General features: G+C 42.3%; 1 protein-coding gene across 10 annotated transcripts in view; it reads right to left on the bottom strand.

Moving 5' to 3' along the window:
• The window catches only part of ANO10 (anoctamin 10), a 221,949-nt gene that overhangs the window by 166,059 nt on the left and 41,312 nt on the right, over nucleotides 1-14,578 (bottom strand). For 2 of the 10 annotated variants that reach the window (XM_032459088.1, XM_032459079.1), the window contains exons 1-3: nucleotides 12,084-12,371; nucleotides 4,397-4,545; nucleotides 488-685 (exon numbers count right to left, since the gene is read on the bottom strand). In XM_032459088.1, coding sequence (XP_032314979.1) covers nucleotides 488-685; nucleotides 4,397-4,545; nucleotides 12,084-12,232 — 496 coding nt within the window. In that variant the 5' untranslated portion in view covers nucleotides 12,233-12,371. Of the gene's footprint in view, nucleotides 1-487; nucleotides 686-4,396; nucleotides 4,550-11,904; nucleotides 12,042-12,083; nucleotides 12,373-13,730; nucleotides 13,828-14,578 lie in introns of those variants that run through there. The other 8 variants (XM_032459083.1, XM_032459084.1, XM_032459087.1 and 5 more) reach the window with 8 other exon arrangements.

Raw genomic sequence — 14,578 nt, 5'->3', positions numbered from 1 at the left:
CCCTGGCTTTCTCAGTTCTTCCCAGAAACCACTGTCTGCTGGAATCCCCTCTGAGGCAGAACAGAACCAGTTATCCTACCAGGAAATGGGGATTGGGATATTGAAATAGCACTGTGTTCATTATATCACACCAGTGAACCATAACCATTCTAAAAACTAGAATAATAAAAATAAGTTACATGTGTCAATCTAATTGATGTTCATCTATTCCTGGGGTTGCAAAGTAAACCTGCAACCCCCAAGCTAGCCCCACTTGGCTTTATAAGTAAAACTTTAGTGGAGCCCGGCCTCACCCACTCATCTCTTATGGTCTAAGGCTGCTGCGGCTTTTCAACGGCAGTGTTGAATAATTGTGACCCATCATCTTGTCCATGCAACCTAAGATATTTTCCCCAGCCCTTTACCGAAATAGTTTGCTGAGCCCCGATCTATTCATCAAAAACTTCTCTGATAAACTGATTCTGGTAGAAACAATCTTGGAACTCACCATCAAAACCTTTGAAGGTATGCCGGGTTCCATACGTGAAGGCTCTCATGGTGTTATCATTGCACTCTTTCACCAGCCCCACTGCTTCTGCTCCCAATAACAATCTAATCTTCGAGGCACCCACAAGATACAAGTTCTGATTTTCTAGCGTTTCTTTCTCATATTTATTTAGCAACGGTCTAAACAACAGCTGGGCACCTTTGGAAGCAAAAGATAAGCACAACGTTTAGAGAGAGGAGAACATAAGTCTCAAAACCAAAAAGGCTTCTAAATAAATATTATGTTTCTAGTTTGGTAAAAGGAAAAAAATTACATTAACAATTTAAATCCATTTTTCAAATAAACAAAAAATATAAGTAAGCTGGGGGTGGCAGTTCTTTATAGCTTTTTGCTATAAATGCCAAAACTGGAAAATGTCATAATAAGTGGCTAGCCAGTTTCTCAAATAAGAAGCAGATATGAGATCAGAATCCAGCAGTTATTAGCTCTAGCTATAAAACTGCACTAAGCAAAAATCTGGAGCAAAGGGATATAGTTTAATATAAAAATAACAGACCAAATTTAAGAAAATCAATTTGAAATAAAATACCCCAGTAAAAATGCCACAAATTTAACACCATTACATTGGAATGTAACAGGTTTTGTGAATGTTAAATATTAAATATTAAAGAGCATTATGTTTTCTATGGTTTTTCCCATAGTGTCTACGTCCAATTAAGTTTAATGATATTTTTCTTAAATAGGTTCATAAAGCATTAAGAGTAAATATTGTGATTTTATCGATACTGCATGTGCGATAATTTTACTTAAAGGATGATGTAGAAAAAGGAGTTTTTCTAGCTTTCAGTTTCTACCTACATCAAACATTTTAAGGTACATTTATTTCCTTACTATTTATCCTCTTTACAGGAATTATAAAAATACCCCCCCACCGAGGCAATACGTTCAACGTGTTCAGGTGATTTCTTTGTTTTCACGTCACCAAACAACACGCTTATAGAGTTACTTATTTTTGTTTCAAACCCTGGCAAATGAGGACTGAGCTCTCTTTCAACCCACCTTCATCATGTCTGTTCCCCATTTCCATTACCCCATTCTCACAATAGTTATATCATCCTTTTCCTTCCATCTCTAGTATTTTCATTATTACGACTGCTGCATATGTTACAGCTGAGCCTCACAATATGCTACAAGTTTCCTTCCCTACAAGTTACCATTGTTGCCAAAATTGGTAAACGTCTGTTTCAGCATTTGCTTAGTTTATTATGTACTTATTGATCATTCAATCCCCCAAGCTCGGCCAACTGTTTAAGTCTTCCCTTGATACACTGACATGAGAGATAGCCTGTCTACATCATTATCTTAGGGAAATCTCTCTTGCCCCTGCCCGCACACCTTGTTGGCAGGTTGGTGGGGAAGGGGGGTGTCAGAATTCTGGATTGAAAGCATTTTCCTTCAGAAGTGAAGATATTATGCCACTGTTTCCTTGCTTCCAGTGTTTCTGTGAAGTCTGAGCCTTTGTATCTGACCTATTTTCTTTTTTCTGGAAGTCTGTAGTATCTTCCCTGTCCCCAGGGCTCTGAAACTCTTCAATGACACGCTGTTTCCATGCACGGTGCTGGGTATTGCCTTTCAATCTGAAAGAGCACAGCACCGAGCCTGAGTTTGTCTTTGATGATTTCTTCCTCTCCTTTTCCTCCGTTTCCTTTCTAGAACTCCTTTCATTCAGACATGTACCTCCTGGACTAGTCCTCTGACTTCGTTATTTTTCTCTCTCATATTTTCCAGTTCTTTACCTTTTTGCTCTACTTCCTGGAAGGTTTTCTCAAAATTATTTTCTCTTTTACTGAGCTTTTAAATTTTGCTATCATATTTTCATTTTATAAGGGCTTTTTTCTAAATGACTATCTTACAATATTCTACTCCTGGTTTATAGGTGGTCTAACCTCCTCACAGCTCTGAGAATTGAGTTTTTAATTCTCTTTTGGATTTCTCCTTCCACATAGTTTGCTGCTTTTATCTATTTGTTTGGTTTTAACTTTCTCTTTCACATTAAAGATTTTCCTCAGATATCCGGTGATGTCTGTTTTGCTGTATGCTCATGTTCAAGAGAGGGGTTCTAAGAGGCAAAACACGAGTTCTAAAGGCTGAGATGGAGCTCATCAAAGATGGCCTTGAATGCAAGGTAGTCTGGCCAGGTCATTTTCCATTTCCAACTCTGATTTCTGCACCTTGAGTTATTTTGTCTTCAGTTGCTCAGATTCCCCAAAGAAAGATTATTTAATCTCCTTCCTAGATGATTTGAATCTAGCTGCTAACATTGTGGAAACTAAATTAGGTATGAGATTGATGGGGTGGAAAATAAGGGTAATATTCAATTAAATACCTTATTTTCAGGACAGAATCTGTTTCCAACTGTGCATAAAGCCCCCATGCCAAAATCCATGCATCTGACCTCTCTAGAGAATAATAAGCAGAGACTTCAGCTGGTGTGGTAGGATACAGAAGAGAACTCTATTTCTTAACTAGATCTCAGCCAATTTTTTTTTTCCTCGGTACCAATTCTATTTCCACCTCCATAGGCTCGTAGTGTCACTAACTCCTGAGTCTTCAGGAAACGTTCTGCAGTGTAAACAAAACTGCACCTCAGTTTTCTCCCCTGCCAGGTTCAGCTCTGCTTTCTCAAGTCTGAGAAGTCACTTACTCCTCAGCTACCTGTTATCTAGCTTCCAAACTGGTGCTGCTATTATACCATCTCCATTCTTCTCTGTCAATGTGGACTTAGATCTCTCTTAAAAAAAATCACTTCACTGTCAATTTAATAGGAGTTTGCAAGAGAACGGAAGTAAACAGGAGTGTTAAATACACTACCTTTGCCTGAAAAGAGTCAGAATACTTTCTCGGGATGTCCTTTTACGACTGGCCCAGCAGTATAAAGATGCCCATCCCCTCCCCACCCCTGTGTGTCCCTCCCTGCTAAATCCATGCAGTGAGCAGAGAAGATGACTGGGAATACACTGGCATCTCTCACTCTAAGACAAGACAAATGTTCTGACGCCACAGGAATTTTAAAGGGACTCCAGTCCACTGAAACACCTCTGATTTCAGCAAGCAAGTATTCTTATTTTTAAGGTTGATTTTTTTTTTTTTGGTTCAATTGTTTGAAAAAAATTTAAAATTCTACTTTGATTCAAAGTTTTATTTTTATTTTTAAGAAAGTCCAAGTCTTTCTTAAAAAGAGTCTATTTAAATTTTGTCCACTATTTGGAGACTCGGTGAAGTTTTAAAGGTTGTTCTGCATAGTTTTATGAAGTGCCTGCTCATGTAAAACACCCTCCACCCTCTCACCCAGATCTAGACCCATTTTCCCCCTATGGGAGAGGGTTAACCTTTGGCTCCTTACCACCCAGAAAAGCATCACCAAGGGTCACCTCTTCCTTCCCTTTTCATTTCTAGCAAGTATTCATACAATGAAGTTTTAAGTATCATGCACTGTTTTGTAACAGCTCTTTCATTAGCTTTTTTTCTTGTTCCTTCAATTTCCTGGAACTGGCATTCAGTCTCCTCACCCCAACAGTAACATCTTGCAGGCAAAGGCGGATTTCTCTCTCACATAGCATCATAACAGACACAGAAAGAATACTCAAACTACTGAAAATCATTCATTTGGCAAATACTTATTAAGCACCTACTATGCACAAGCACAGTTTATAGCTGTGAAGAAAATCATTCATGTTGCTTACAGTCTAATGTTGATTTAAGACCTTTTTTCAAATCCTAGATAAATAATAAAGAGCAAAGAAATGGAAACTGATTTTAAAAATATGTCAATAAAAACTGTGAAGCACATGTGAAAACAGTTTTGGTCACTGAGCATGCCTATGCCTGAGTCACATTTCTTTTACTCACCTCCATCTTTCTTTTTAGAGATAATTCTGTTTTTCAGCCATTCTTTGGTTTCTTCCTTGACATCCTGAGCAAGTTCTATGACCACCAAAGGCGTGAAAGAACTCTCATGAGTATCCAGGGCTGATAAGGTCACTTTCATCTTTGACAACCTGGCTGAAAATTAAATGAAATAAAAAGCCAACACAGGTTATAATGGAAGAGATAACTATATAAACTGTATTTAAGTAAACTTAATTCTGACTTCTGAGATAAAAGAAAATTTCTCATGATCTAGACGGGTCACACTACCGGCTTGACCAGTGGTTCAAAGCACGTGTGCAAGCCGGGCCCTGTACAGAGACGAGGGGACACTGTCCTTTCCCATGAGCAGTTCAGAATACAGCAGTGGGGACATTCAGGTCAGTGAAGGATAACGGTGGGAAATGTGCTCTCACAAGAGGAGTAAGAATGTATCTATAGACAATGTGACCTGAGCAGGGGATTTAGAAGAATGAATAGGAGTTTGCCAGATAGACAAATGGATGGCATTCTAAGGAGAGGAAATAGCGTTCCCCTACAAAATAATGACGGAAAATAGCCCAGAGACCCAGAGAAATACAAGTGATGAGGTGTGGCTGGAGCCACACTCTGTGTCGGGGGAAGGGAGGTGGGGAATGAGCTGGTATTTAACAAGGAACCTGATTTCAAAGGAACTGGGCTTTGTCCAGTAAACAATGAGAGTCACCAATTCACTATGAGCAGGGAATTGACATAGTCCAGTTTCATGTTTTGGTGTGCATTTTAAGCCCCCAGCAGCAGTTTCCCTCCCTCATGTCCCTAACTTTCTCAGGGATATCATCTTTATCTCTGTTCCCAAGCTTGAAAAATACTGGAGTCAACCTGGAGACCCACCAATGGCATTAGTCACTAAGGCCTGATGGCCTCCCTCTGAAATGTTTCTCACATGACTTTCTAACTCAGTAATTCTCAACAGAGGCAATTTTCAGACTTTAGACTTAATGGTTCTAATTCTGTACTTAATGTAAGTTTTAATGACTCCAAAGTACAAGTCCAAATCAATTCTTAGGAACAATCACAGAAGGAGCGACCAACAACACAGAACATCTTTCCTTTCTTGGGGGGAAATCACAATCTTGCAGCAAGCTGCTCAAACACCTCCAGGTGGTCTGGCTTAGACTGATAAGCTTTTGTTTTTCTCTGAGTCTAAGTTTTGTTTGGGGCAACCCAGGTGTTATAAATCAATGCCAGATTCAAGTTATTCTACAAATACATGAGGAATGCTATTTCAAGGTCTCAGCCACATCAAAAGTCAGCATGCTAGGCTCTACAAAGGAAGCCAGGTCAAAACAGGACCAAGTTTTCACATCCAAATAGCTAATGATATGCTCAGGGATTACACAGAATGAAAGAATGATAACAGATAGCAATTAGAGCTACAAGACCTCAGAACACTAAGCGTGCAAAAGTTATGGCCAATCAAAGGGAGAAGCATGTCTACACAGGAAATTAGCAGGTGTAAAATCAATAAAGCAAGAGGAAAGGCCTGACCACAGCAGGGCAGTCGGATGTTAGTAAGCCGCGGCCCTTAAAGGGTACAGTATGCTGTGGTTTACATCTGACCCGACAGCCAGCAAGGAGTCACTGCAGGTTTCTGAGCAGAGGATGTGTCGGAGTGATACAAATCTCAAAAGGTAAATTTAGTGGGGGTTCTTCTTGGTATTCTTTCAACTCCCCTGTACTTCTGAAATTTTTCATAACAAAAAGTTGGGGGAAAAAATGTTAATCTACCAGTAGACATCTGAGGCTTACCATCATCAGCTTTTAAATGGAAACATCAAAAACAGCAAACATTAACCACTAGCCACATGCTAACTCAGAGCCAAGCCCTGAAGGAGTCCGAAGGTACAAAAGAAAAAAAGGGCTACACCTTGCTTCTGAGGGGCTCACCACCAACAGCGGAAGTGGGTGTCCATCAGATCATTCTAATACGCGGGCTAAGTACATAGCAATAACCCGAGGAGAGGGGTAGGGGCAGCCTGCAGAGAGAGAATTAACTTTCTGGGAAGGCAGGCTGAGAACCAGGCAGCCTTCAGCTTGGAAAAGATACATGGATGACTCCAAGGTTTCTAACCTGGGACATGGGAAGAATGGCTGTGTGAGCAAACAGCAAAGACAGAAAGAATGGTGAGGTGAAGGGGACCATGAAGGGTGCACCAGGGCGTACGCAGACGTGCAGCAAAAGCCAAAGGTTTTTAACCTTTATGCCTTGCCTAATGTGAGTGATAATTATTCATAATTACCAGGTCATAAAACAATCTTTCTGAGAAACTAAAGGCAGGTTTTGGTTCCAAACATGTATATGACCTTTACCTAGAAACTCAAAATAAATATTAGTTCATTGATTTCCTCTCCTTTGAGATACTACACGCCTTTCACTACTTGAAGAACAACCTTAACAAGATTTTCAAGATATTACAGACAAAAATGTCACAATCTCTGATACACAAAGAGTTCTTACACACTGACCAAAAAAGCAAAACAAAACAAAAAAACCAAAAAAACTGAAATCACGGGTCTCAAAGAAGAAATACAAAGTGGACAACACACACTGGAAAAGATGTTCAAAGTTACTAATAAAAGAGATACAAAGTGACAATGAGATATTTTCCCCCTTTTCAGACTTGTTGAAAGATGGACAGCGGCCAGGTCCGGCACAGGAGTAGAAAACCCGGCATTTTCACACATTGCTGCCAGATGTTATGATTTGACATGACTTTCCCAGACAGCAGAGCAGCAATATGAAAAACAATATTAAATACTCATACCATTCAACACTACAATGCTAGTTCTGGGAATTTATACCCCGAATATAATAAAATCAAATCTGTACCTAGAAGAAGTTCATTACAGTTTTCTTTTTTTTCTTTCTTTCCTGTAAAGTCCAACAGGAGACTGGCTACATAAAGTATGGTGTTAACTCTACGATAGAGTCATTAATACAAGGGTACAGATCTGACCATATTAACATGGAAAACATTTCATAACATACTATAAGGTAAAAATGCAAATTTGGTATGACCCCACTTATGAACGTATATAATCCACAGTAATGTCAAAATGATCACGCTAGCTAACGTTTGCTGAGGACTCACTGCAGGCAAACCACTGGGCTACACACTTACATGAGAATTAACTCATTTAATTCTCACAGCAACTCCGTGAAAAAGGAATTTTAATGCTTTCATTTTACAGATGAGAAAACTGTGCTGAAAGAGGTCAAGCAGCTTGTCCACACCACGTAGCACCAAGCAGGGAAGCTGGTATTCAAAAGCAGGCAGCCTGATGCCAGAGATCACATCCTTAACCACGTGTGCACACATAGGTATTCATCACATGTGACATGTGTGTATTAGACACACATATGAGTCACGGTGTGGATATGTGTGTTTAATACAAATTCCATCAATGACTAGTCAGGTATATTTCTCCAAACTGCCACTTCTAGGTCATAGGATTTATGATGATTTTTATTTTCTTCTTGACATTTTTCTTTTTGATTTGCATTTCAGTGAGCAGTTATTTCTCATGATTAGAAAAAAAATGGCTTCTGTATTTGTAAAACAGTACAGAAGCCTCACATTTTCAACAGTAAGTGTAAAATATACATTGTAGTAAAGACCAAATGATACCTATAAAATTACATAATACAGGATAATAGTCATTTTATTCTCCAGATTAAAAACGTACTTTGTACAAAAGAAGCTGCCCAGCTTTAAAGACTGTTTTGTTTGTTGTGAGTGAAGGTTAGCAATGAACTGCTTCTGCCCAATGCTGCATACAATGAACGGCCTCAGTACCTAGCACATTGCCCTCCTCCAGCTCTTGCACAGGAGATGGACAAAAGCACCACAGACACAGGACAAGGAGAGATTTTTTAGAGCATAAGGAGCCTTGGGCTCAATGAGTCCCACGGCCGCACTAGTTCATGTTAATACAACCCAAAGTCATACACCCAATGTGGCAGAGATAAGGCTGAAATCCAGAGCTCTCTGAATGACACCGGGCCATATGCAAAAGACCTAAGACCTTTCCCCCACCTTTTTATGAACTATACAACCAATATATAGCCAGTAACGGTTGTGTACAGTCTCACCAACAAAAATAACGCTGGCCTTGCCACAGCTAGGCAGCTGCATGCTTGAGCTCATTCAAGTCTCACGGGCTCACACAAGTGCCAGTGTTGCTTGGGTTCTGCCCCAAAGCGATGAGAGCCCTGTGCAGTGGGGCAGACTGCCCACTAAGCCTTGTCAGTGGAGCCTGGTAAGCCTTGACCCCTTCAAGGCTCCAGGACAGAAGATGCTCTTGGAGGTTCCAGTCCTTGTTTTCAGTGGCTCCACACTTGTGCCATCCATTGGATCACAGGGTCCTTACAGCATGGGATACCTAAGAGGCTGGACCCCTTCTTACAACATCTGAGCTCTCTTCCTCCTGTCCCTGCAACCCTGTACTGTCTGCTCAGGGAATTTCCATCACTGCACAGGAACATCTCTGGGCATGGCCCTCTCCTTGGGGGAGGCCTGCCCCTCTCTGTTCAGTTCACTGGCCAGTGCGATCCAGGCCTGCTCTAATCCCATTTCTCCACACTGGCTGGCCCAATGGCATGAATATCAGGTGTAAGATGGTGAAAGTAAGAAGCCTCATGGCAGCCCGGGCTAAAATGAGTTCTGAAATCCACTTTACCAGAGGGTCTTACAGGGGCTTGCTCCACCACTACCAAGCACACTGGACTAGCACGTGGGACCAAAACACCAAAAGCAGAGACATGAAGGCTTCAAGTGTGGGTACAGGAGATGGCCTCATGGCTCCAGTTGGGGCCAATCTGAAAACACTGATTTCTTGGTAATAGAGGGGAGAATGATTTCTGCTACCACAGCCAATTCCTTTCTTTTATCCAGACTGTCAGCTAGGATGGCCACCAGGAATAACTATCAGGCATAGACACAGCCTCGGTTCCACAGGCCTTCGGTACCAGATCAGTAGACAGCATCCCAAACTCTGTTCTTTTTTAACGGAGGTACTGGGGACTGAACCCAGGACCTCTCTCATGCTAAGTATACGCTCTACCACTGAGCTATACCCTCACCCCAACTCTGTTCTTCTTTATCAGGTGCTGAACTTTAGCCTCTATCACAGGGCTAAAGGAGACCTACAAAGGAACGGGCCTCGTGTGGCTTTTACATTAGCTACTGGAATCACCAGCTTATAGTAAGAGCTAAATCCTGACCGTGGTGATTGAAACACTGAGTTCAACCATGGGAGGTGCTGTGTGTATAATTTATCAAGGATCAAAAAAAAAGAATAATGGACACTTTATTCTCTTCCTGAGTTTGGGTAAAGAAAAAAGTCAATGGAACTATCATAAAATGCCCAAGGCTGTCTTTAGGAATGATCTTATTTCAGACTCAAAGGAGAAACACGAACCAAAATGACAAAATTACTCTGTCATGAAGCAGAACAGGAATGTGTCAGTTAGAGAAAAATGAAGGGTAATGTCAGTTAGAGAAAAATGAAGGGTAACACTGATCGAGTTGGATGAGAGAGATTTCCTAGGGGAAAAGTTGCAGTTTTAGTGGCCAGCACTAGAAGGAAAAGGGACAGGACCCCTCCAGAGGCCTCAAAGTGTAAGATAACTTAGACGCATCCTCCAAACCCTATGATGGGCACATAATTATGAGATCAATTGTGGAATAGCCCCTCCTTGAGACCAGGGCAGATGCCTTGAGAGTTATGTGAGATATGGGCAGATCTGAGACTGGACATCAGCTCTGCACACGCCCAGCCTCACTACAGGGTTTCTCAGTGACAACCATGTCAGGGAGCTAGTGAGGCTCATTCCCTGGGGAACTTCGTGGCTTCAAGACTCCACAAGAAGGTGTAGGAGAGATGGGACACAACAGGGTGAAAAGGTCTGGCCACAGGAGCACAGGCCCCGGCCAGATTAGATGCTGCACTGACCCAAGGCCACCTCTGCACAGAATCACATGCATCCTGCTGTGGACTGACCAGCAAGGCAAAACAGGCATACTTCCTCCTCTCACTTGTACTCTCTGTCTATTCTCAGTACCCCAGATACTGCCATGATTTTGCTTATTTTGGCCGGAACAATGTCCAAAAACCTACAGCAACCCTCAATCTCCTCTCCAAGCACAAGACTTGGCACATTACTGAAACTCTAATATGTGATAAAAGAATGAATTCACATGATGAACATACAACCATTTAAAAAAAGATGTTTAGGGAGAATGTTTAATGATCAAGGAAAATTTTAGAAATACTAAGGGGGAAAAGCAAAATACAAAGTAATACAACAATATGACCCCAATTATGTAATATGTATATTTACATACACAAAAAATACAAAAAGAATTAAGAAGAATTGCACCAAAATGTTAGGATTAGTGAAATTACAGTTTTCATTTTCACCCTTACACTGGTCTCTATCTTCCAACTTTTCTTACAGTGCAAAAAAGGTTTCACTGAGTCGGTTTTTTTTTTTTTTAAGCACACACTCTCCAATTTACCAGGACTTTTCTATCCCTTTCCATTATTTTAGATCTTGTAAATTTCACTCATCTGCAATTCTACTGTTCTTTCAGCAACAGCTGGTCAGAATAGATATGATCTACACAGTTAATCTGAAACTTACTTTAATTTGGAACTTACAAAATTTAATCATACAGAATTATGGCCCTCAGAAAACATCTAGTTCTCTAGATTTATGTGACTTTAAATTGAAAGTAGGCCGATAAGAAATTTCTTTTTATTTTAAACCTCACGGGATCGGATTTTTAAAAATTAAAATTCCGCAGGATTTAAGGGAATGTGATACATCTGTTTTTGAGTCTCAATAAACCTCAACTCAGAATTTTTAAGTGTGGGAACTCCATACACTTGGGCTGCTGGAATAGGATTTTACAGAAGGCACACAAACGCTGGCGCTGTGCGGGCACCAGTGAAATTAAAACAGCCTATAAGAGGGCACCCCATTCCATCCACATTTCTCAGGTGTCCCAGGCACTGCCCCTGACTTGCATCTATTACTTAACCTGTACGATGTGTCCCAGGTGGAAGCCTTGAAACCCGAGCTCCCCGATGTGAGAGAGAGCAGAACCGTGCAAGCTCACCCGTTCTGGGATACCCAAACGCTCCCTGCTCCCCGGATTGTCCGGCCCCCGTGAGCCGGCCCTTCCCCAAAACGCCCTTCACTTTGCTTCTCCGACTCCTCCCTCCTCGCTCACCTCATTCCCCAGACCTCTGAAGCACCCCCAAACCTTCGCATCCCTACTCCAGCAGCCACCAATTTCAGTCTCACCACGTTTTTTCCATTACTCAACTCTCCACCCCCAGACCCATAACCCCTCCCCAAACCTCGGCTCTTCTCAGTCTCCACCTGCGATTGCCTCTCCCACCTTCATGCTCCCTTCCCCGCCACCCCAACATCACCCAACCTCTGCGTCCATCCCGGTCCCACTTCCCATTCCCGGGACTGCAGTCCCCGAGAGGTACTCCGGGAAGGAAGGGCGGCGGCCAAGAAGAAGTCAGCTGGGACTCAACCACTCGCACTGACCCCGGCTCTGCGCCGCCGAGAGCCAGGGGGTCCAAGGCCCCCCTCCGCCGCCCCACTCACCGGCCGCCGCGGCGCTCCACGTCTTCGGGGGCGGGCCCGAGAGCCGGCGAGACCCGGAGGCCGGGCGAGCAACGCTCGGGGTAGGGGGCGGGCCGGGGCCTGTGGGGCGGGAGCCTCCGAGCGCTGGGCGTGGCGGGGCCTAGACGCATTCACGCGCAGGCGGGGGCGGGACCCAGCGGGAGAGGCGGGACTTAGCCCAGGATCGCACCAGGAGGGGCGGGGCCTGGCGGTGTGTCTCTCCGGGCAGGGACTGGGTTGCTTCCAGAAAAGCGAGACTGGCCTAACTGGGCTGTCGGCCCGAGTGGCGACCGAGCCTGGTAAGGAAGAGGCGTGCCTTACGGCCTGTCACTCCACGTGGGGGCGGGACCATGGTACGGGAGGCCGGCCTCGTTGGACTGTGGAACAGACTGGGGCGGGACCACGGTGGAAGAGGCGGGGCCTCGTGGGACTGGGCTGTCACTGGCAATGCGGGGGCGATACGCAAAGGAATACGCCCCTTCACGTTTTCCTCTTTTCCAGCTCTTAAGGTCCAGAATCCAATTTTCTTGTCACTTTCAAATGTAAGAACAAGTCTCATTTAAGTTGTAACTCACCTTCAGGTAATGAAAAACCCAAATCCAATTTACTACTAAAACCTCACATCCAGGTATATATATATATATATGAATATTATTCAGTCATGAGGAGGAAGAACATTCTGCCATTTGCTACAACATGGATGGTCCTTGAGCACATTATGCTAAATGAGATAAGTCAGACATAGAAAGACAAGTACTGTATGATAGCACTATATGTGAAATCTAAAAACCAAACTCATAAAAACACAGAGTAAAATGATGGTGGGGGTGGGAGTGGAGGGAAAGGACAAATAATGCTTAAGGGTACCAACTTGCGGTAAGTAGTAAATAAGCCCTAGAGATCTAATACACGCGTTAGTGAATATAGACAACAGTATCGTATTATAATCATCTAACTTGCTGAGTCTAGAACTTAATTATTCCAGTCACTACAAAGAAATGATAATTATGTAATGGCTAAAACAGAGATGCTAATTATTGCTACAATGCAATCATATTACAATATATAAATATATCAAGTTAACATGTTGAACATCTTAAATTTACACAATGTTATGTATCAAATATATTTCATTAAAAAAAGAAAGTTATACCCAGTGTGTAGTGCATGTATGTGGAGAAATATTTTTTAAAAAACCCTCACATCCAATAAAGCCAAATTCTGTGCAGTGTTCTATATGGTCTCCTCGCCCTACCATCTCACTGGCCAGTCCTTCCTAAGCTCTTGTGCATTTTTTCCCTCTAACCTCAACCTGTTACTAACTGGAGTTAAGAACGAGGGCTCAGTCCTTGGTCCCCTTCTCTTCTGTAAGTCTCACAGCCTCAAATATCTTCTCTGTGATGATAACTAGCAAATCCATGCCTCCAGCTGCAACCTCTTTCCTGAATACCAGTGCCTCTATTCCAACTCAGATTTCTAAAAGGCTTATCAAATAACTGGGAGGCTGGGAGAAGCACTTCTAGGCTAGATATCTTGGAGTGAACAACACTGCCAAACTAGTCTACCATGGAGCCGCTAATTTTGAGGCTACTGGAGCCATGGCCTGAATGTGGAGAATGGACACCTTACCCTGTGATCCTGGGATCCCAGAGTTGGATCAGGAAGCTGCCACAACCACTGCTGCTTCTTGACATCCAGGAAGCTTGAGATTAAAGATGGGAAGTTACTGAAAAGAAACCACAACGTTCCTCTCCAGTGGGAGGTCCAGGAGCCACAGCAGGATGTTTTCCTGTCTTCTACAGACCTGATCTCAAGTGAGTGCATTTAACTAGAAAACCCGATGTTATTTTTAAGCTTCCAACCCCTGTATATAGCATCTCCTCATATAAATCTTGCATATTTCCTTTCTTTCTTAATATTTTATTTATTTTAATTTTTATTTATTTATTTTGTTAATGGAGGTACTGGGGATTGAACCCAGGACCTCGTGCATGCTAAGTATGCACTCTACCACTGAGCTATACCCAACTCCCTTGCCCATTTCTTAAGAAGTTTATTCCTAGGTAATTTACCTTTTCTTGTTGCTAGCATAAATGAGATCCTTTCTTCCATTACAGGTTCTATTTGGTTGTTGCCTGTTATATGAACATAGACTTATGCATATTAATTTTATACCCTGAATAAAATCCTTTACAGTTTATAAGTGGTTTATTCCATTAGGATCTCCAATTTTACAATCACATAATCTGAGATCTGCTCTCATGAGTGTGCTCTCTCCAGTTCTGCAAGCATCTCTAACTTATCCTCACTGCCCTGGGTACCACTGCCATCAGGTTTGCGTGGTCTTGAGCTTCAGATGTCTCTTGTTGTGTCAGAGATGGAGAGTTTTATTAGTCAGTTCTGGCTGCTATAACAACAGCAAAAAAAAAAATTTTTTTTCGATGTTTTCTATTTTGATATCTAAAAATGAAAAGCAG

Source organism: Camelus ferus, chromosome 17 (assembly GCF_009834535.1).
Source record: "Camelus ferus isolate YT-003-E chromosome 17, BCGSAC_Cfer_1.0, whole genome shotgun sequence".
In the NCBI taxonomy this organism is placed as follows: Eukaryota; Metazoa; Chordata; class Mammalia; order Artiodactyla; family Camelidae; genus Camelus; species Camelus ferus.
This window is presented reverse-complemented; position numbering and strand designations above follow the sequence as displayed.